Raw genomic sequence first — 23302 nt, 5'->3', positions numbered from 1 at the left:
AGACAACAAGCTCTGTATTTAAACCAAGGGGCTAACAAACAAGAGCTTGGTAGTGCAGTTGAGTAGAAATTGCAGTTGAATTCCATATCTTTCAAGAGTTGAAGGAAAACTGAGAGAAAAACCCTTTGTTGATTTATAATCCTGATATAAATTGAGCTGAGATTTGTTTGAGCCACTTCTTTTTGTATATCAAGTGTTTTCTTGCTTATTATTTCAGACAGTGAGCGTGCGCAACAAGAAGCAATGCTTGTTTCTTAAAAACAAACAAACAGAAAACCTTGGATGTTGTTTTATTAACAACTAGCTTCAAAGCCCATTCCTAAGAATGGGCCTTGAAAGGGTCCCCTCCCCTGGACCCCAACCAGGCAGCTTAAGGTGGCCTTGGGCGGCAGCTCGCAGGCAGATCAAGTGGGGCAGGTGGGGGCTGGGCAGCTCATTAGCAGGGCAGACAGAGCTCCTTAGCAGTCAGCTAGTCAGCTCCTTAGCAGTCCTTAACGAGCTATCAGCAAGCCAGGAGGCCCTTATTAGGAGGCCCTCCACCATGATCCTTTGCCCAGGGCCTCTCCCCTTACCTGCTGCTGGCTCCAGGCACTGAGGCATTTGAGAGCAAAGAGGTTAGAGTCCAGTGATGGAGGGTGGGAGCTGCAGGGGCAGGGCTAATCAGGGCAAAGCTGGCTGCACCCTGATTGGCCCTATTCCAACTTGGACAGCTGGACACGTCCCACCCCCTAGGCTGTTTCATAAATATATAGAGGAACAACAATGGATAAGGGTTAGCATCTTTTACAAAAAAAATGATCTTGAATCAAACACATTTTATTCTGACTTCTTTTGTAAAGCCCTTAATGCTTTTGTTGAAACAAAAAAAGGTTTCTTGGGGCAGTTTTAAAGACAAGTTTATTGAAGCCAAAGTGTTTGTGGACAAGATCCCATGTCATCCTCTCAAGTATGAAGTGATATTGATAGTCCCTGTTAGGCATTTAGCCACCTGATGAGCTGCTCCATACGTAAACAAGTAGGGAAGAGTAAGAAGTTGCTAACATCAGCCAGGATAAATCGGAGCTTCAGTTGTTTGTTTAATAGTCCTAAAACCTGACAGGATTTTCCCATACAGACTTGCATGGTGAAAAACACAGGAATATACCAAAGTGTTCAAGACAAGTTCTGGAATCCATCAAGTGTCTTTTACTATCCAGGGATACACATTGCATGCATGTACTTTCTTTCCGACTTACATACACACACAACCACAATAAACCTGCTTTTAAGTACACGAGAGATTTGGTGGGCTCAACAACAAAAGTCATAGTTTATGAGTAATTTCAGAAGTTCATTGTGCGCCAGATTAAAAAAAAATCACATGCACAAATGGACTCTGTCAAATGCTAATGAGGGTGGGTTGATTATGTTTTATTAATTTTTTTTATTTGAAAATGCAAATTTGTTTTGAAACCAAACCTGTCTTTCTTGCCTACATTTCAGTCAGAGCTAAGACATGGTCCGTTTTACTATATGAAGCAGCCACTCACCACAGACCCTGTTGATGTTGTACCGCAGGATGGACGGAATGATTTCTATTGCTGGGTTTGTCACCGGGAAGGCCAAGTCCTCTGCTGTGAACTCTGCCCTCGGGTTTATCACGCTAAGTGTCTGAAACTGACAGCGGAGCCAGAGGGGGATTGGTTTTGCCCAGAATGTGAGGTTAGTTTGCTATGAGGTATCTGTGTGTCTCATTGATATATCTGGGAAAGAAAAGAAAGGGAATAGTGTGCAGATGCTTCCGAACTAAGAGTTTTGCTGTCATTTACCATTATGTGCTGCTCATGATCATCTGCATCTTCTGTGTCAACTTTGTAATATAACATTTTGGGGTGGGGTGGGGTAGGGCATAGCATGAAAATATTTCTCATAGCCTTCATTCACACTGACCCATAGTATAATGGAGCCAATTTCATTGTGAACTGTTCCCACATCACCCCCAGAAAGTATTTGCATAACACTGACCCATTATGCACGGGGGTTTTAGTGCACATTCGGGGTGGAATGGCGGCGACTAAAATCACCGATAACGCATGGAGCTGGCTGCAACCGGCCGCAGCTTCGGTGCATGCCGCCGAAAAAGCCGCGTCAGTGAAACGCGGAAGAAAGCACAGCTTCCAGGTGACCGGGGCGCAACCAGAAGCGGCGCCCAGATCGCCGCGTGCATAATCGGTTACTCTGGGTTTTGCCGCCGTCGCACCCCGCCCCATACATAACCGGTATGCGTCGCGTCTTCCCCCTCCACGTTTTCCATGTGACCCGAAATCGCCGTTTCGGCGGCCGTGCATAATGGGCCACTGAGCAGCACCAATTGTGTAGCTCCTGCCTGCCTGCTAGATACCTAGCTGTGAATGTGGTTTATGGCATTCCAGTGCTTAGTGGAGAGTTGTGGAAAGGGAACTACCCTCCAGATCACTAACAGTGTGTGAACAGCCATTTAATCATAATGTGATGATTAAGATAACGGAGAACATTTTGAAAAGGACAGATAGAAGCAGTGGATTTAGCTTCAGTGGCTGTTGCACACAATCTCTGGCACCGCATTGCTTCCTGTAATCTTGTTGTTCACAGTCTTTCTTCCTGACCCTATGACAAAAGTCTGTTACCAAGACGACAAAGTACATGACACTCCTTAGATTTGTTGGGAAAATGCACTAAGAGTTTTGCTAAGAATACAGACACAATCATCTCCACAGTTTCTTCAGCAAGGCCCATTATGCACGGCCGCCGAAACGGCGATTTCGGGTCACATGGAAAACGCGGAGGGGGAAGACGCGACGCATACCGGTTATGCACGGGGCGGGGCGCGACGGCGGCAAAACCCAGAGTAACCGATTATGCACGCGCCAATCCGGGCGCCGCTTCTGGTTGCGCCCCGCTCACCCGGAAGCTGCGCTTTCTTCCGCGTTTCACTGACGCGGCTTTTTTGGCGGCATGCACCGAAGCTGCAGCCGGTTGCAGCCGGCTCCGTGCATTATCCGTGATTTTAGTCGCCGCCATTCCACCCCGAATGTGCGCTAAAACCCCCGTGCATAATGGGTCCAAGTGATGTTTGTGAACTCAATCAGAATTTGCTAGCAAAAACATCACTGTCTTAATTTTGCCAGCCAGACTAGGAGAATAACACCCCACAGTCTGTTTTTAGATTGTACATGTTTGGTGTACTGGTTAGGAGTGCGGACTTCTAATCTGGCGTGCCGGGTTCGATTCTGCTCTCCCCCACATGCAACCAGCTGGGTGACCTTGGGTTCGCCACAGCACTGAGAAAACTGTTCTGACCGAGCAGTGATATTAGGGCTCTCTCAGCCTCACCCACCTCACAGGGTGTCTGTTGTGGGGAGAGGAATGGGAAGGCGACTGTAAGCCGCTTTGAGCCTCCTTCGGGTAGGGAAAAGTGGCATATAAGAACCAACTCTTCTTCTTCTTCTTGATTTTTACAGTACAGTGTATGACCACTTAGTGGAAAAAGAGATTTCAGTATAATGTTTGCATGTGACAGTAAACTGTATGTTCCATTGTAATGAAGAGATATTTAGATGTTTTGCTGATCTGAACATTTTTATGTTTGTCTTTAGAAAATTACTGTTGCAGAATGCATAGAAACACAGAGCAAAGCTATGACAATGCTCACAATCGAACAGTTATCCTACTTGCTCAAGTTTGCACTACAAAAAATGAAACAGCCAGGGGTAAGGACAGTGTGCTAATATTTTACTCCATTGTATCTTGGTGATTGAATAATTAAATGTTTAGATTCCTAATTATATTCGATTGTTCCAGTATTCATGCAATGTCCAATGTTAGAAAGACTGGTCTGTTAGCACAAACAGCAGGTGACCGTGGCCCTTAACAGTGTGATTTCATATGATGCTTTCTTCCATTTATAAATAGTTCCACCAGTAATGCTGGAACTTTGGGGAAAGAAATACACCTGTAAGAAGATAGGAAGGATCAAGAGCAGGGCAAGAATGTGATCACTTCAACTTCATATACTTAAAAAAAACCATGATAGTGTAAACAATGTAAGGCCCAATATCCAGCCCACTTTTTTGATTGTAAGCCATGACTTCTTTGGATAGTAAAAAGTTCCAGCTTTTCTCAATCCTTTTGACTGAAAGGGTTGGGCTGAAGTTTGAATTTAGTCCGTAACTGACTGGCAACATTTAAAGCCTTCATCCATGCAAAGGATTCTTCCTCCAACTGAATTGGCTTCTGCTTCAAGAGAAGAGTTATTTATGTTGGAGGAAGGCTCCATAGAGCTCTTAGAGATGGAGGAGACTTTAAACTTTGCTGACTGAAGCAGTAAGATACATGCTGGAGTTTAGGGGAGCATCCATGGTTCTTCCCTCAGGCTAGACTAAAAAAGAATGGCAGACACAGGGTTACCCAATGAGTTTCATGGCAAGCATGGATGGGTTTGACCAAGTCTAATCCAACTATGCATAATCCAACTATGCGACTATGAGTGATGGCTGTTAGTATCTGACAAAGGGAGCTGTGATTCTTGAAAGTTCCTACCCTGAAAGTCTCATTGGCCTCCAGGGTACTAGTGGATTTGAATCTAGCTATTCTACTGCAAATCAGCATTGTTGACTCCTGAAATGAAATGCAAATATGTTATGGTTACACTGTGACATTATCAAAGTGAATAATAATGGGAACCATTTGCGTACCCACAAGTATATTTGCTGTGTCCTCCTAGCTGGGCTTGGGATTTATATTCAAATAGGGTATTATGAATTTTGAAGCTTCTCAGTGTTTGTTAAACATGGAGTCTTTTTCTTTCCTCCTTTGCAACAGACAGAGCCATTTCAAAAGCCAGTTTCACTAGATCAACATCCAGATTATGCAGAATACATCTTTCATCCAATGGACCTTTGTACATTAGAAAAGGTTAGTTGAAAGATAAGGAGAAATATCCTGTTTAGCTCCGTTAGATTGCTTGTAGCTGCTTTTATTGCTGATTTCTAAAATCAGCCCAGTACATTGTATGTATGGTAAATATGATTGCTTTTTCTGCATTATGCAATGGGTTCCCTGCCCTAGAAATATTGGGCTTAATTTTTATTTGTGCAAATTCACAGTGGCCTCACTAGAGTATAATTTCCAAATTTGTTTGGAAACTTACTAATCATTGATCCAAGGAATCTGACTTGGGTATGGTAAATTCCACCCCCCAATTTGTCTATTACTAACAGATTGAGAGGAATCCCTCCTTAAATATAAAAGCTGCTTTTACGCTTTTACACTGGTCGAAATGACACGTGCAATGGGGTTTTTCTTGCATCTAAGGATCAATTTTAGCCAAGTGTAATTGTTTGTAATAGTACATACAATGCAAATTATTGAGCTTTTTTTCTAGGATCACACACTTCTTTTGTTGAATGCTGTAGATCCCCTTCAACTTCCTTTTTTAAACAAGTCATCGTTTAACATGCTGCTATAGCTGGGCAAATTGCATCTCTAAACCAGGAATTGAAATCATGGTTTGGCATGGAGGCCACCTTTGGTTTATACAAATAGCCAAAACAAAACAAAAAAAATGAATGTTTAAGAGATGGGAGATTCTGCAACATATTCTGAATCACTGAACTGTGATTTGAAGATTGGAAATATGTTTTCTGAACTGGGATTCCTTCTGCCTCTGCTGTCTGAGATTTTCTTGGCAGACTTTAGGCAGCATTTGATGAAACTGAGAACATGGCATATTGCAGCACTTTCAAAACCATGTAACGTTGCTTAAGGCTCTTAAAATTGTACTTAATATGTTCCCATGATATGTAAACAAATGATTATGGTGTACAAAATAATGTGCACTCATGACATCTAATAGATTCTTAAATTTACAAGCTCTATATGATAACATCTAATTCAGTTCAGCATTAGTTTAAAAGGTAAAGGTAATCCCCTGTGCAAGCACCGAGTCATGTCTGACCCTTGGGGTGATGCCCTCTAGCGTTTTCATGGCAGACTCAATATGGGGTGGTTTGCCAGTGCCTTCCCCAGTCATTACCGTTTACCCCCCAGCAAGCTGGGTACTCATTTTACCGACCTCGGAAGGATGGAAGGCTGAGTCAACCTTGAGCCGGCTGCTGGGATTGAACTCCCAGCCTCATGGGCAAAGCTTTCAGACAGCTGCCTTACCACTCTGCGCCACAAGAGGCTCTTTTTCAGCATTAGTTTATACTGTAGTAAATGTTTCCATTAGTTTATACTGTAGTAAATGTTTATAAAAAGTTAATTGATGTCTCAGTGTTAAGAAAAAAACTTTGTAAAATTTCCAGATGATATAGAAAATATATTTCACATACTGTTTGCATACCTGTTCTACAGAATGTTAAAAAGAAGATGTATGGTTGCACTGAAGCTTTTTTGGCTGATGCCAAATGGATTTTGCACAATTGCATTATTTACAATGGGGGTATGTATATTCTATTTAAAATAAATATATTGTAGATGGAGGGCTTAAAATCTGAATACTGAAACCTGGAAGAAAAACCAAGAGAAGATAGTTTTAATTGTTCCACATTTTCTAGTTTAATTTGTTATAATTTAAAATTACATAATGCAAACTTTGCAACATTAGTTGCCTAATATTAAGTAGTATATATCCTGATTCTTCCTTCTATCTCTGAAACTCGATGTGACTTTTCATAATCTTTAAGTTGACTTTCCATAAAATGTTAGAAAATCCAAAATTTCTCCGGGAATTTAACTATTAGAGCCTATTGGGTGGTATGCTTTAGGATTTTACGCCTTCTGTGATTACAACAAGTCTGTCCCAAATTATATCAGGCCCTTTTAATATTAGTGCTAGGAAGCAACATCAGGGGAAGGCCTTGGTCTCTATGTTCTGTTGTTGGCTTTCCATAGTAACTCGTTGGCCAGTGTATGAGATGGGATGCTGGACCAGATGGACCACTGGTCTGATATATCAAGTTCTTCTTGTGTTCTGATTTGGAGATCAGTTGGAAGGCTACATCCTGGAGACTTATCAAAAGATCACCTCAAGTTACGACTCGTGGGGGGATTTCCTATTAATATGGTTCACAGTTCTGTGATAGTCTTGCTTGATATCTGGAGTGGGAAAATGTCTGAATGGTTGTCACAATCACTCTTAGACAGTCCCTCTAGCTTGTAAGAATCTAACACTACTTTGGAAAGCCCAGTGGACGGAGTGGTCAGCAGCAGTATTTCAGCTTAAATTGTTATGCCAGCTGTACCGACTCCTGGGGAAGAAAGATCTGGATGTACTGATTACATCCACACTAGCCTACAGTAATTCAATATAAGTGATGAGGGTGCTTTTCTTTGGAAGTTGCACATTGTCTTGAATTTGGCAACAAGGGAGTAGCTTCGTTAGGAGTACCGATTTATAATCTGGTGAGCTGGGTTTGATTCCCCCACATGCACCAGCTGGGTGACCTTGGGCTCACCACAGCACTGATAAAGCTGTTCTGACCGAGCAGTAATATCAGGCTCTCTCAGCCTCACCTACCTCACAAGGTGTCTGTTGTGGGGAGAAGAAAGGGGAGGTGGTTGGTAACTGCAATTAGCAAGTAGACAATTTTGCAACTCCTGCTGGTAGAGAAGAGCAACATATAAGAACCAACTTTTCTTCTTCTAGATTGTGGTTTGCAGCACACAGTACTTTATTCCAATTTTATATCAGCTTTACAGACATCCAGTTTGTTTCTGGAACTTGAAATCCCTAAATGGTGTCAGATGAGGGATACAGCAAAGATTCTTTTCAAAGCGCTATTCAGAAATGGATGATATTTTCCTTGCTCTGCCTTTTATTGAGCTTGCAGCTTTAAAAATACCTAAATATTGTGGGGTATAAAATACTGCTTAATGCTCCCAACTTGTGTTTGAGGTTGACGGTTTAACTGTTATGACCATTGTGATCTGTTCCTACATAACAGAGGTCGGTAGGTAAATGGAATAAACTAATTAATTAATTAATCAATCAGTTATCCTTTAAACATATTGTGAATATCAAAAAGCAGAATTTTTAAAGTAAAAGAAAAATATTGAGATTTAATCAGATTCAATAAATATTTAATTAGACATTATCCTTTATTTCCTCAGGAAACCATAAATTGACGCAAACGGCAAAAGTCATAATAAAAATCTGTGAGCATGAGGTATGTATCATTTATTTAGTCTTGGTTCTGTGTACTGGAGTTCTTTGCTGATTGAATGGTTTTCATAGTTAGCAATCTACCTTGAGTCTCAATGAGAAAGGTGGGGCTGTAAATGAAATTATTAATCATAATAAAATGCATTTGAAATTGTTTTAAAGGCCCAGACTTTTATCTGTCTCTGATTTTTCTAGAAAAGGAGTTTACCTTGAACTTCATTGTTTCCTAGTCTTTAAGATTTCTGGAATACAGAGATTTAGTCAAGCATTTAGGCCAGATTCCTTTAGTCACCAAGGTTGCCATGCTTAAGTCAATTTTAAGATGTGTGTATGTGTGAGGAAAAATAAAAACAGATACAAAAATAAGGGCTGTTTTTGGCATATTAAATACTTATTTCATCAATATCGTGCTCATTTGATTAGCAGTGACCATGATTTTAATGCTCAAATAACTATTTTAATTTACAGTTGAGGATTTATATAGAATGTATTTATTTTATTTATAATCTGCCTTTCTCTCAAACTCACTCAGAGATTAATTTGAAAATATGGGCCAAGAGATATAGCATTACAAAGGTGAAGCTGATTTTATAAATTAAGATAATAGCTTCAGCTATTGTACAATATAAAGATTTTACTATCTGTCAGCATACTGATAGTGTGTAATCATTGCTGCAAGTTTATTTATGTGTCTTGCCAGCTGACTCATATTGCCTGAATTTGCTCCTTTAAGCCCAAGTGCTTTAAATATTGAACACATTCAACATTAAATGATAAAAGCAGTTTATTAATATACCAAATAACCTTGTGACATTGAACAGCATATCCACAATGGAAGCAACGAGAATGAATCTAATTAGATACTAAAATGTACATTCTAGGAAAATGAATAATTCTGTACTGTGGCCAAATCCAATGGTTACACATGTTGTTCTGGATTGTAGGAGAAAACAGATGATTTCCATTTCTTTAATCACACTCCCAACTTCTATAGTAGCTGATTTTTCTCTTTACAGATGAATGAAATAGAAGTTTGTCCAGAATGTTATTTAGCTGCTTGCCAAAAACGAGAGAATTGGTTTTGTGAGCCTTGTGTAAGTATATATTCACATTTTTAACATGGACTTATGGCAATTTTTAAAGTCATTGTTGTGTTTACTAATGGACCTAGAGAAATACACTTCTGTTTGTAAATGTTGCCTGATGTTAAAGCTATAATGTAGAGATTCTATAGGTGAAATTTTTTATCTGTTCATTTGCACTTGAATTTTTCATTTCATAATGGAGCCGTGATAAAAATTGGAATGTTATGGATTTTGCTGAGTTACCTAAAACTTAAAAACAGTTGACATTGTGGTACCCACAGTGTTTGCTCAATTATAATTTGTGTGCATATGCTTAAAAAAAGCAACTTTTATAGCATGCGTAAACTTCAGCGGGTATTTGGTGACACAACTCTTAGTGGCTAGAAGAATGACAATTCACTAACTCATTAGGGGCTTTGCCATAATAATTTCATCTTTAGCCTCTATTTGCAATAAGGATATAACAAATTAGTAGCCTGCTTTGCACAGCTATTATGATGACTGGATAATATATATACATTGATTTTAAGACCTATAACTTCTGGTTAGGTAGCATGTTTATTAGCCCCTTACTCCCTAACAAAACCGCAAACAGCTTAAAACAAATAGAAATAAATGTAAATAAACACAAAAACTATATTCTGGGGATAGTCTGGAATCTAGCAGGCCAGTTGTCTAAACCAGTGGTCCCCAACCTGCGGGCTGCGGCCCGGTGCCGGGCCGTGAAGGCCATGGCGCCGGGCCGCGGCTCCCTCTCCCCGCCCCCCCCCCCCCCGCAGTAAAAAACTTCCCAGGCCGCAAGCTTGCGGCCCGGGAAGCTTCTTACTGCGGGAGGGCGGGGAGAGGGAATCAGGGCCGGCTGCGCCCATGTGGGCGCGGCCCGATGCGTGGGTGCGGCCCGCGGGCGTGGCCGGCGAGTGCGGCCCGATGTGTGGGTGCGGCCCGCAGGCGCGGCCTGTCGCATTGGCGCGGCCCGCAGGTGCAGCCCGATGCGCGGCGCGGCCGATGCGTGGGCGTGGCCCGCGGGCCACGCCCCGATGCCCTGCCGGTCCCCAACCTCAGAAAGGTTGGGGACCACTGGTCTAAACCAAGGGTCAAAAGCTGTTTGGCTCATACCTCCTGGCCCCACCCAAGATGCATGCCTTAAGAAATAAGGTGGAAATGCAATCACAATAGTTGTAATTGGTAGCAGTGTTCCTTTTACTCAAGCTTCCCTACTAATGAGAATATGGGTGTTCTAGAATTGAGAAGGTTTTGACAGTAGAACTATTTGTCTACATTAGAGTTATATTTGCTTCAGTTTCCCAACTCCCACCTCTGGCTTTCTTGCGTATGAATATAATAGATGTTAGAGTACTTATCACTGAAGGCATTAGAGTTCTCACTCTCATTGCTGGTGAGAGCCAGCATGATGTTGTGGTTAAGAGTGGTGAACTCTAATCAGGAGAACTGTGTTTGATTCCCCAATCCTTCACATGATACCCGCTTGGTGACCTTGGGCCTGTCACAGTTCCCTCAGAACTTTCTCAACCCCCCCCCACACACACACACACTTCACAAGGTGCCTGTTGTGAGGAGAGGAAGTGAAGGCAATTGTAAACCTTTGAGACTCCTTAGGATAGAGAATTGCGGGGTATAAAAAAACAACTTTCGATTTTAAGTACAAAAAAGAACCATTTCATTATGAGGAATTTAAGCAGAGATATTTTAATGAGCTAGTTTTTACACATATTTAATACACTAACTCTGAGAATTCAGGGGAGGGTGGAATACAAACAAAGGCCATGATTTCCCAATGAATTTTGTCCTCCTATTAGCAATAGTATTCTGAACAGAGTAGATTTTCTGTAGTTAAGAGGGTACATTGCAATAGAAGGCTTGAAGTAGTTTCTCACTATATGGTCACTGCATTTTCTCTAGAGCAATCCACATCCGTTGGTCTGGGCTAAACTGAAGGGTTTTCCATTCTGGCCTGCCAAAGCACTGAGAGATAAAGATGGTCAAGTTGATGCTCGTTTCTTTGGTCAACATGACAGGTGGGGATTCAGTTGTATGATGGCTTAGTGATTCTGTGTCCTCTTTTTGGTGGTAGTTGGTGTTATGCTGTTGACACTTATCTGCTTTTTGATGCTTGACATTCAAAGCATGTCATATTTACTTACTTAAATATTTCCTAGCTTGTTTGGGTTTTTTTTTGCCATGGTGCTATTGTCTTGCTTAACTGCTTTCAAATTGAAATAACTAGTAATTTACATGATAAATTATTTTTTGTTCAAATTTACCATTTCAGAACTTATATGACATTTTAAAGTAAGTCTTTGATAAGTAAGACTTCTTATGTTTATGGCAGAGTTAGTCCACAGACAAAATCATTGCATGTAAAAATGGTAGCAGGACTCAGCATCTTTGAATACTATTAATATTCATGGCTATTCAGTGGGTATACATACAACTGGATTGTAACTTGTGAACATTGCAAGCAAATGATTCATTTGATCATATGTAATAGATGAAGAAGCATTAACAGCCTGATCGGGAGACATTATCCCATAAATTTCTTCATGTGAGGTTCACCAACGCCACACTAAATTAAACATAATACTTCAGGGAAATTGATTCTTCTTTCTTTGGCCCAGATGGCAATTGGGAATTGTCTAGTGGTGTTTGAATGACCCCATACCACCTTTTTATGTATTAAGAGAGTATAGTTTGTTATTTGGAAATTTGTTACTTGAGGACATCTTTCTTTCCACAAATTTCTTTATTTGAAGAAAAGTTTATATTTAGACTTGTGCTGCTCTGGACTATAGTACGTTCATATACCCTGTTCCGTAATTTAGTACTAAACAAAGACTTGGGTCACATAAATGCTTGCTTTTATGCAAATTATATTGACATTTTTGAGACTTCTAAGTAAATGTATTCTAAGACTGGGTAAAAGCTGACATAACCACCTACATGGAATTTAATGTTCTGTCTCCTCCATCTCCTTCTTTATTTTACTGTTTTATATGCAGGGCCTGGGTTCCAGTAAATAATTGCTACCTCATGTCTAAAGAAATTCCTTTTTCCGTGAAAAAGACTAAAAGCATATTCAACAGTGCAATGCAAGAGATGGAGGTTTATGTGGAGAACATCCGTAGAAAGTTTGGAGTATTTAATTATGCACCTTTCCGGACACCGTATACTCCCAACAACCAATACCAAATGTTGTTAGACCCTTCAAATCCAGGTGCTGGGACTGCTAAGACTGACAAACAAGAGAAAATCAAACTTAACTTTGATATGACAGCATCACCCAAGATCTTAATGAGCAAACCAATGCTGAGTAGCAGTACTGGGCGAAGGATTTCTTTAACAGATATGCCACGTTCCCCAATGAGTACAAATTCATCTGTTCACACGGGATCCGATGTTGAACAGGATGCAGAGAAAAAAGCAACCTCCAGTCACTTTAGCGCAAGTGAAGAGTCCATGGACTTTATTGATAAGAGTACAGGTAAGGGATATGGATATAAAAGATGCATCAAGTAATAGTCAGGCTATATGTGGAGCATAACAATTGGGAGGAAAGTCTGAGTGATAGTTATTTGGGCACTGTTTAGGCCGTATTGGGCTCAGGTGTAGCATTAAGTTTCCAAATAACTGTCTGGAGAACAATTAAAAGATTGGAGAAGAGCCAGGAAGGTTGCAGCCCATGCTAATGACAAAGTATTTGTGCTGAACTCCAAGATGGGTCAGAGGCTCAAGGGGAAGACTCATGATCCAGGAAAGACTCCAGGGCATTTGTCAGAACAAAGGAATCGGGCTTTGCTGACAGCATACTGGAGAATTGACATAGATCTAGGGAAATGGAACTTCAGAGAATATGCATCCGTTGGGAGCATTTGAAAGCTTGAGAGCAATAATAAAATCCCCTGCACTCTGATTCTTTGGCTGTGCAGGCAGGAAGTCTAGTCTAGGTTAGTGGGCTGTGAGTGGTATGTGCGTGACTGTCCTCCCTCAAATGCAAAGCTACCCATTTAAAATAGGATACCTGGGACTTGTGATTCTTGTCTAGAAGTTATGGAGCTGTTTTCCAGTGCTGCTGAAAGGAGTGTTGCCCTTAGGGCAGGACAGTCTTGGAGCCACAGTTACAGCAGGGGCTTGCCTGGATGAGCTTTGTACACAATGCACAGTAGTGCACTGTCACTGTAGAACAGGTCCTTTCTTAAAAATTGAAGCCATATAGTTATTTAGATAATTCCCCCCACTTTCCTTCCCCATGAGGACTGAAGGTAGCTTACAACATAGTTTCCCCCCGCTCTCATTTTATTCTTACAACTGCCCTGTGAGGTAGACTGGGCTAAGAGAGATTGGCTGGCTCAAGGTAATCCTGTGAGTTTCCATGGCAGAGTGGGGGCATTCAACAGTCTGACCACTACACCACGCTGACTTTTTATTGCGCTTACTACGATAAAGGGGGGGGGGAATCTAAAATCACAAAACAAAATTGATAAAGCACTGCAAATGATGCAAATAAAGCCTTTAATATATAACAGGTCACTTTGCCACGCTGTCTTCATTTTTAGAAGTCACTTGCAAAGTTTTAAGTGTTCTTCTTTTAATAACTTTGTAGCCTACCCAGGGTAAGGAACCCAGGAATATTGCATAAGAAGAATGCTTCTGCATGGTGTTTATGTCAGCCTTATTCACAGCCTTCAGCATAAACTTTGTAGAAAAAGCTGGTAATAGATCCAGTTATATTGTTCTAAGTTGCCTGTACTGGAATGTCTCTTTTCTTCATTTGGCATGGTTGGATTTTGTTTTTTTGCTTGACATTAAACCCTAATGTCATTTTATTAACTGTGCTTGTGTTGCTGGGTTTCTGCATGCTTATTAATTTCTATAAAATGGCTATTTGTTTTCCTTATAAGGAAACTTTTTTCTTCACGTGACTATGTAGTTTAGAGTCAGAAGAACGCTAGCTACTTGTGTGATGAACGCATTCAGAATCAGTTCAGAGGCAATTTCCTTGGAAACTTGCCAAATGGTACCAGGTCCAAAATAGTCTCAAGACTATAAGCAGTAAGGTGTGTTGGGAGCCCCTCACACTCCCAAGTTCTGTTTGAATTGTTAATATCTGTCAAATATAGCAGCTTCTTACTGGCTTATTGGACTCACAGCATGTAAAAGGCCTCTAGATTTCTTTTAAATGTTATTCCTAATGAAACAGTAAACAGATCAATATTGTTTCACCTGATTCTAGATTCTTTGACTTAAGAGACGTCTTTTGGAGGATCTTTATTCTGGCCCTGGTATTCAGCTATGAATCCATGGAGCACATTTTTAAACTTCAGTTAAAATAGATGGCTGTTGTTTGATGCCTGTCTTAATTATCACCCTTTAAATATTTTGAAATAAATAAATAGCTCTTGCTGTGATTTGTGCTGTTCATATAATATGTATTTGTTAATTTATAGATTTTCAAAGTAGCTGACTCTTTTTGGCTCTAAAATCTCTTATTTTACTGGAAGCAAAGGCGAGAAAATTAGATTTTCACTATTGGCACTATTTCAGATTATATTTTTAAATATATGCAGTGAGAGAGAGGTGATCTCACCATTTTTTTAAGGCTAAACAGGGTTTTTTTGGGGGGTATCTTAAATAGGTGGGGAGAGAGGCTCTGGCTTTGGTGACACCTAAATTGGTTCTTGGTACTCCAGGCCACATTTTTCAACTTATTTTTCAATTCTTTCTCCTCCCTCCCTCACCCCTCCCCCAGCATCTCCAGCACCAACAAGGACAGGCCAAGCAGGTAGTTTATCTGGCAGCCCCAAACCATTCTCTCCTCAGGCTTCCACAGCTTCTGCTACTAAGCAAGAAAGAACATCCACTCCAGGAAGCATCCTTAATCTGAATCTTGGTGAGTTCAAAAAGTTGAGAACAACTTGGACTTACAATCAGCTGTCATAATGACAAGTAGGAAATGCTTTTCAAGGTAACCTAGACCAGGGATGCAAGGATTATAAATATATTAGTGCACTCATTATTTAGCTTCTGAAGGTTAAATAACACTGGATTACCTCTTCCATAGCCAGCAATTATAATTTCATTTTACTTTTAATTTGTATTAAACAGAGGGAATATATTGAAGAGAATCATCACCTCAAGTATGGTTTCTGCTAGTCTGAAATGTGGGGGGGGGGAGTCTAGTGATAGCTGTAATTGGGATTGTCTAAAAACACCAATTATTTGATACTAGCAAGAAAGCCCATTGCAACGAGGAATGCAATGGGCGCTAGGACCCCGGGGACACCGGTAGGCACAGATCACTCTCGTAGCAGGAGCCATAGGAGGTAATCAGGGCTCCTTCATAGCAGGAAAGCAAAGGTTGTTTGCAGTTTGTCTCTGTGTGTGTGTCTCTCTCCCTCACAATAGGAGCCATAGCAGGTAATCAGGGATTGTTTGAATCATAGAATCATAAAGTTGGAAGGGGCCATACAGGTCATCTAGTCCAACCCCCTGCTCAATGCAGGATCAGCCCAAAGCATCCTAAAGCATCCAAGAAAAGTGTGTATCCAACCTTTGCTTGAAGACTGCCAGTGAGGGGGAGCTCACCACCTCCTTAGGCAGTTTGGCTGGGCTCTCTGTGTGTCTCTCTCTCAGGTGTCTGAGAGCAAAGTGGCTAGCGTAAAGGGAAGGAGGGCGGGAGCTGTGGTAGCAGGGCCAATCAGGGATTGGCCCTATTCCAGCTCGGACACCCTGGACCCGTTCCACCCCACAGGCTGTTTCACAAATATTAAGAGGAACAGTGGATAAGGATTTGTTGCTTAGCAATGGAATAGGAATAATTTTCAGCTTTTTTTCAATGAGCTGCTTGTCAGACCAGTTTTGAAGGAATTTTCTTGCTATGAATTTGATGGTTTTTCTAAATGGATTAGGTTGGATTTAGTGCAGAGGTTCTCTATGTAGGTGTAATCAGAGATCATAGTTTTGCTCCTTCACTTAATAAGGTTCACACACATAGGAGTGCATCCTAAAGCATTGTGCTCATTAGCTGCAATAAATCTCATCTCCTTAATGGGCTTTCAGCAACCTAGCTATTGAAAGGATTTGTTTTCAGATATATGGCCAACCATTCCATCACAGAACACTGTTGTTTTTTTATGTCAATTAAAAGATGCTTCTTTCTTGAAGTCTTCATTTTCTATTCATTCAACATTATGTCCTAATGAAAACTTTAATATTCTAGATCGAAGTAAAGCTGAGATGGATCTGAAAGAGTTAAGTGAATCCGTCCAGCAGCAATCCACTCCTGTGCCACTAATTTCACCAAAACGTCAAATTCGCAGCAGATTCCAGCTTAATCTTGACAAGACAATAGAGAGCTGTAAAGCACAACTAGGTATGCACATGATCACAGCGAGATCTGCAATCTAGCATTGGAGCTTAAAACACATTTTTCATTATAATAACATCCTTATAAAAGGAAAATAAATCTGAAATACAATGTATGATGCTTTGGGTGGATTGTTGGAACTGCACCATAGAAGACCATCATTCAAACCTTTGTTATCCTTGGTAGTTGTGCCTCATCTCTAAATTGTCTTTCCATTAGGCCATCTAGCTCAGTGTTATCTACTGTCATTGGCAGTGGTTCTTCAGAGTCAAAGAGAGATCTTTCCTACAACCTAAAATTTGGGTGAGGCCATGGCTCAGTGACAGAGCATCTGTTTTGCATTCAGAAGGTCCCAGGTGCCTAGGAGCTCCAGTTAAAACAATCAGGTAGCAGGTGATGTGAAAGACCTCTACCAAAAAGCTGCCGTTAGTCTGAGTAGAGAATATAGGCTGTATGAGGCAGTTGCATGGGTTGTCTTCAACTGGGAATCTTTTGCAAGCTGCTCTGTCACTGAACCATGTAGCCCACTAATAGGAAATGATGTAATTTGCTAAGCCAGTCAACTGAGCCTTACCTCTAAAATGAAAACATTACCAATTCTCAGACTTGCTATGGGGATTTGAAAAGTAAAGCTTGCTTTTTATTCAAATTGCTTTTGCACGTGCTTTTATTATACTGTTAGAATCGTGGTACAGCCTGCCTAGGGAAGTGAGGCTGGCCTTTTCATTTCCAGCTTTTAGGAGTAGGACTGCATTCCTAAGCACCTCTAAGTACTTATTTTAAATTTTCATTTTCGTGTTTTTGAAATAATTTATTCTATGTGTTTTATCTACATTTGTAATTCTTGAGTCTCCGAAGGAAGAAAGGGGGCAAATACATGTTTGGTGTAGTGGTTAGGAGTGCGGACCTCTAATCTGGCATGCCGGGTTCGATTCTGCGCTCCCCCATGTGCAGCCAGTTGGGTGACCTTGGGCTCGCCACAGCACTGATAAAGCTGTTCTGACCGAGCAGTGATATCAGGGCTCTCTCAGCCTCACCTACCTCATAAGGTGTCTGTTGTGGGGAGAGGAAAGGGAAGGCGACTGTAAGCCGCTTTGAGCCTCCTTTGGGTAGAGAAAAGCAGCATATAAGAACCAACTCTCCTCCTCCTCATTTTTTTGTTGGCAAGCAGTAGGCAAAATTGGATTTATAACAAATACCTTATTCTGCATTTCTTTCCAATAGTATCCCTTACTTCCTTTTCTTACAAGAATCACCTTGTGAGGTAGGTTTGGCTGGCAGTGACTGGTGCAAAATCAGCTAGCAACCTTCTGTGGAAGAATAGGGATTTGAACCTGGCTCTCCTTGATGCAAATCTGACATTGCATCCACTACACCATGCAGGTTTTTAAGCTGTTAAAGCCTCTTGGTTTAATCAGAAAGAGAATATGTTTTACCTCTCTTGTCTGTGCTGCTTGCCCTTCCTGGCTTCTTGTGAGTAAACTTTTTCACCCATGGCCATCAGAAGGGTATTTGGGAGATCCTCAGTGTTAGCATGGTACAGTTCCCTGCGTTATTGGTATGGCCGCTCACATCATCCTGAAGTTTTAAGGATCCTAGCTTTTCTGACGAGTTACATCTGCCAGAGACAACCTTAGATTTCACTCAAATAGCATTGGGGGCTTCACAGACAACCCAGGCCAGGATCTTCCAGTGGCCTTCATTTTTGGCACTGCCACTCTCATCATCAGTCTGAACCTTTTGCCAAATTTTCAGATTATTAGCTTTATTTGTGCCTCCCAAATGCAACAATGACTTTCAGTGCAAAAAAGCAGGGTGCACGTGGGTTTCTTGAAATTGACCCTGAAGGTTCCAGTTCCTTTCATTTTTGGCACTGCAAGTCCCTTGATCATCCTGAAGCTAGTGGCCAAATCTGAGGCTTGTAACTTTGTTTTCTGATAGAGTAATGCATGCCATAGAGAAGATGGATTTATATACAGTATTTGCTGGCGTATAAGACTAGTTTTCCCCCCTGAAAAACATGCCTCCAAGTGGAGGGGTCGTCCTATACGCCAGGTACACTTCAGTTGGGATAGACATAGCTGCCCATAGTGGCCCATAGTACTGTACTGTAATGTAACAAACTCTATATTTTGAGTGGAAATGTTGGGGGGTCGTCTTATACTCCCAGTCGTCTTATACGCCGGCAAATACGGTAGCTGTTTCTTAAAGTATTGTAAGCTACCTCAAACATTAAAAAGGAGAGTTAAAGAGTCTGCATATATAAATATAAAACTATCTTTGGTCCAGTTTTGAATATCTTTTATTGTTTGTTTTATATTTAGGGATCAATGAAATCTCTGAAGATGTTGCAGTCGAGCATAGCGATTCAGAAGATTCTGAAAAATCAGACTCAAGTGATAGTGAATATCTTAGTGATGATGAACAGAAATCCAAGAACGACCAGGAAGAAGAAGAAAAAGAGGGTTCAAGAAGTGACAAAGAATCACTGGCTGTGAAAAAAAAACCCAAACCGCCAACTCCTACTGAGGAAAAAGAAGATATTAAAAGTACCAATTCCGAAGTAGAGAAAACAGATGCCCCAGTCAAAGACAAAACAAATGCAGATTCTGATAAAGAACTTTCTGAAAAGGGTAAAAGTTTGTCACATCCAACAAAAGAGAAACTGAAAGGTAAAGATGAGACAGACTCTCCTACTGTGCATCTTGGTTTGGACTCGGATTCAGAAAGTGAACTTGTTATTGACTTAGGCGAAGACCAATGTGGACGTGAGGGACGGAAAAACAAAAAAGAACCGAAAGAATCCCCTCCAAAGCAAGAAGGTAGGACTGGTTTGTTTTTATATGTGGTTCTCATTAAAGGGTTGAATGCGGTTTCTTAATTGTTAAAGTAACATCCCTGTTTCCTTAAACCCTAATATGTTATGGAGATTTCTTTACTAGAACATGTAGGAAATGGCTTTTTCCCCTTAGAAAGAAAAAAGAGAGGTCTGTTCCTATAACATATCAAATAGTGTATCTTTTATTATGTATATATGGTGAAGATTTAGAAGGCAAGCAGTGACGACATTCCTAAAATTCCATTCTGGGATTAAGGAAATGGCAGGAAGATACATTCCAGCCTAGAAAAGATGAGACCCCTCTGAATACATGTATTTTTTTTTCATTTTATGAATGCAGATGGATGTAGAAAATAATCCATTGTGTATCCCTGATATCCCTTCTCAGAGAGTGTCTGTGTTGGGCAAACTCTGCATTGCAAAGCTATTTCACCTTTTGGACTGCACTTCTCACAAGCATAATGAGAAGAAAGGGAGAGAGGATTAATTCTTTGACTTTGTTTCGTTTTTTTGGTAACAGAAACCAAGAGAATAATGCTAATAGAAGCATAGACTTAATTTTTTCATTTCAATGCAGTTAGGAAGTTGTTGATCATAGGACTGTTATGTAGTCAGAGGTGAAGAAGGCATACGTCTCAGAAGCACTTCTCCCTTGATATTCAGGAGGATGCCTCAGTGGGTGTTTCCCTCCACTTTAACTGGGAGGCAGGACTAATTTTCAACTTCCTGTCCTGCGTGGTGGGAGGCACCCTGCTCCAGTCATCTTCCTGCCTATCCTGGGAGTAGCAGGTCTATATTTTTATATGTGACCCTATTTGTTCTGGCATAGCCCCTGAACCCTGCTAATAGGGAAAAATACAAGCGTCTGTGTTGGGCAAACTCTGCATTGCAAAGCTATTTCACCTTTTGGACTGCACTTCTCACAAGCATAATGAGAACAAAGGGAGAGAGGATTAATTCTTTGACTTTGTTTTGTTTTTGTTGGTAACAGAAACCAAGAGAATAATGCTAACGGAAGCATAGACTTAATTTTTTCATTTCAATGCAGTTAGGAAGATCATAGGACTGTTATGTAGTCAGAGGTGAAGAAGGCATACGAGTCAGAAGCACTTCCCTGATCCTTATGTATTTGTCCTCATAGAACTGGCTCACAATGACCACAGAGGTATGCAAGTAATTTGTCCAGAACCCTAAAGGAACAGGATGTAGGATAGGGCTTGTGAGAATCAGTGGGAAGATCCAGAATTCAGAGGAGAGGATAAAACTTTAGAAGAGGATTTTATTAAGGAACTATATTGCCCTCCCCTTTCCTATGATTTGAACACTATTTTCAGCCAGTTTACACAGACACAAGTGTGGCGTGTGTTTGCCTGCTTACACTGTTCCTCCCTCCCATACTTGCAATGCATAATGGAAATCTAGCCACAGTGTTTTTTCTGTTTTCTTACTGTGACATCTCTTGCCAGGCAGCTGTTGCCCATACCCATGAGAAAAAGAACTACATACAATATTTTAACAAACAAAAAAGCCTGTTGTAATTAAAACTTCAACAAGCACTAGCCTTTCCTCCCCTCCCCCCGGCCTACCATTTCAAAGTGGGGGGAGTGCTGGCAGGGACTCCCTCCCCCCCTCCCCACTTTGAAAAGGCCCACTGAGGCCATACCAGGTCTTCAGGTTGTAGTTGGGCTATGTAAATATATTCAAACTTCTCAATTCAGACTATTTTAATACTATTGATTTTTAAAAAGGTCTTAAACAATTACTAACTAGCTTACACATTTTCTCACTCAAGCATTATAATTAAAACAATAATAGCAGCAATAGTATTTTAAAATGTTTTGCTTCTTGAAAACAATGTCTGGAAAACTAATTAATAGACAACCCGCTTACTAACTTGGGGCATTCCCAACTGCAGGAAAATCGTATGTGACCCTATTTGTTCTGGCATAGCCCCTGAACCCTGCTAATAGGGGAAAATACAAAAGTTTCAGGAGTCCTGCCAGAAAATAGTGTCATCTTAAAACTGGGGTACGCATAGAAATACATACGCCTCATTAAAGGGACAAGAATACATTATGATTGACTGCTGTATTTAAATATCCTTTCCCAAAATTTGTGTCTCATGTCACTGGATTCCAGTGACCTAGCTGTGGGAGAAAACAGGTGGAATAAATGTAATTAATATTGGGTCCCAGTTGATGCTGCCGTTTTGAACATTGGTCTGGCTCAACTAGATTTTTGCCTTTAAGTTGAAACTCATAATAAATTATTATGGTGTCAAGACTTCTTTTCTGAAAGGGAACATAGTTCAATATTTTTTCTATTTTTCATTCCTTAATCTGAATGAAGATGTTCCAGGACCTAATATTTGAATGTGAAGGAAAAGACAGCAGCTGTAGAAGCCATCGGAATGATATAAGAGAATAAAAATGTTTCATAGTAAGTTATGGAGATATCATACCAAAAGGTTGCAAGAGAGAGAAGGTCCTGGAGCAAAATGTATCTATATGGTACGACTTACAAACTGTTGTTGTGTTCCGTCTAGTTGAATCCAACTTACGGTGACCCTATGAATGAATAACCTCCAAAACAACCTTGCCCAGCTCTTACAAACCGAGAACTGTGGCTTTCTTTATTGAGTCAATCCATCTAATTTTAAGTCTTTCTTTTTGTATACTGCCTTCAACTTTTCGTCTTTTCCAGTAAATCTTGGCTTCTGATGATAAGACCAAAGTAGGATAAGCCTCAGTTTAGTCATTTTAGCCTCTATGGAGAGAGTGTTGTGTTGTTACTGCAGCAATTTTTTCTCTGCAGTGAAGATCAGAGATGGCTGTTACAGATCTCATGTTTATAAATTACCTTCCCAATTCTGGGAAACAGAAGCACATTTTCACTCTTCTTCCCCAACAACACTTTTCACTGTGATAATTCAGAACAGATATTAAAATCAGCATCATTTTTCCCCCTTTGCTTTTAGCTGCTGCTAAACCCACCCCTTCCTCAAGTGCGAGCAGTCAGCCTCCAGCGGAAACTCAGGTGCTTACTCGATCAGCGTCCCAAACTCCTCCAGCTGGTGTCACAGCTACAACAAGCACAACTTCCGCTGTGAGCACTCCAGTTGCAGCTACCGGGAGCCCAGTGAAAAAGCAAAGGCTGCTTCTGCCGAAGGAAACCGCCCCCGCCGTCCAGAGAGTTGTGTGGAATTCTTCGAACAAATTTCAGACTTCTTCTCAGAAATGGCATATGCAAAAAGTGCAAAGGCAGCAGCAGCAGCAGCAACAGCAGAGTCAGCAACAACAGCCCCAGTCTTCTCAGGGAACACGATACCAGACAAGGCAGGCAGTAAAAGGTATTCCCCACTGCTGTATTTTCACCCTGGGTCTTGTACTCAGGGTCATCAGACCATGGATTTTTTTCCCCATCAAGAGCCTCTTGTGGCACAGGGTGGTAAGGCAGCGACATGCTGTCTGAAGCTCTGACCACGAGGCTGGGGGGTTCGATCCCAGCAGCCGGCTCAAGGTTGACTCAGCCTCCCATCCTTCCGAAGTTGGTAAAATGAGTACCCAGCTTGCTGGGGGGTAAAATAGTAATGACTGGGGAAGGGAATGGCAAACCACCCTGTATTGAGTCTGCCAAGAAAATGCTAGAGGGCGTCACCCCAAGGGTCAGACGTGACTCGGTGCTTGCACAGGGGATACCTTTACCTTTACTTTTAAGGTTCCTGTAAATGTTTAAAGATGCAAAATGAACTGCAGTGAGGTCCTCAGGAGTATTTTAAAAACCATTTATGTAGATCATGGTTTTACTCACCAGTT

The 23302-nt window shown here is 41.0% G+C and overlaps 1 protein-coding gene across 10 annotated transcripts in view; it reads left to right on the top strand.

Annotated features, from left to right (window-relative positions):
- Positions 1-23302, top strand: part of ZMYND8 (zinc finger MYND-type containing 8) — a 109868-nt gene that overhangs the window by 66295 nt on the left and 20271 nt on the right. For 8 of the 10 annotated variants that reach the window (XM_077335541.1, XM_077335539.1, XM_077335544.1 and 5 more), the window contains 12 exons: positions 1483-1701; positions 3615-3728; positions 4840-4932; positions 6373-6460; positions 8131-8186; positions 9199-9276; positions 11188-11303; positions 12285-12766; positions 15032-15172; positions 16502-16654; positions 18973-19470; positions 22465-22836. In XM_077335541.1, the coding sequence (XP_077191656.1) occupies positions 1483-1701; positions 3615-3728; positions 4840-4932; positions 6373-6460; positions 8131-8186; positions 9199-9276; positions 11188-11303; positions 12285-12766; positions 15032-15172; positions 16502-16654; positions 18973-19470; positions 22465-22836 (2410 nt within the window). The remainder of the gene's footprint in view (positions 1-1482; positions 1702-3614; positions 3729-4839; positions 4933-6372; positions 6461-8130; positions 8187-9198; positions 9277-11187; positions 11304-12284; positions 12767-15031; positions 15173-16501; positions 16655-18972; positions 19471-22464; positions 22837-23302) is intronic. The other 2 variants (XM_077335540.1, XM_077335542.1) reach the window with 2 other exon arrangements.

Source organism: Paroedura picta, chromosome 4 (assembly GCF_049243985.1).
Source record: "Paroedura picta isolate Pp20150507F chromosome 4, Ppicta_v3.0, whole genome shotgun sequence".
Classification (NCBI taxonomy): Eukaryota; Metazoa; Chordata; class Lepidosauria; order Squamata; family Gekkonidae; genus Paroedura; species Paroedura picta.
The sequence above is the reverse complement of the archived record's forward strand: the minus strand, read 5'-3'. Positions and strand labels throughout refer to the sequence as shown.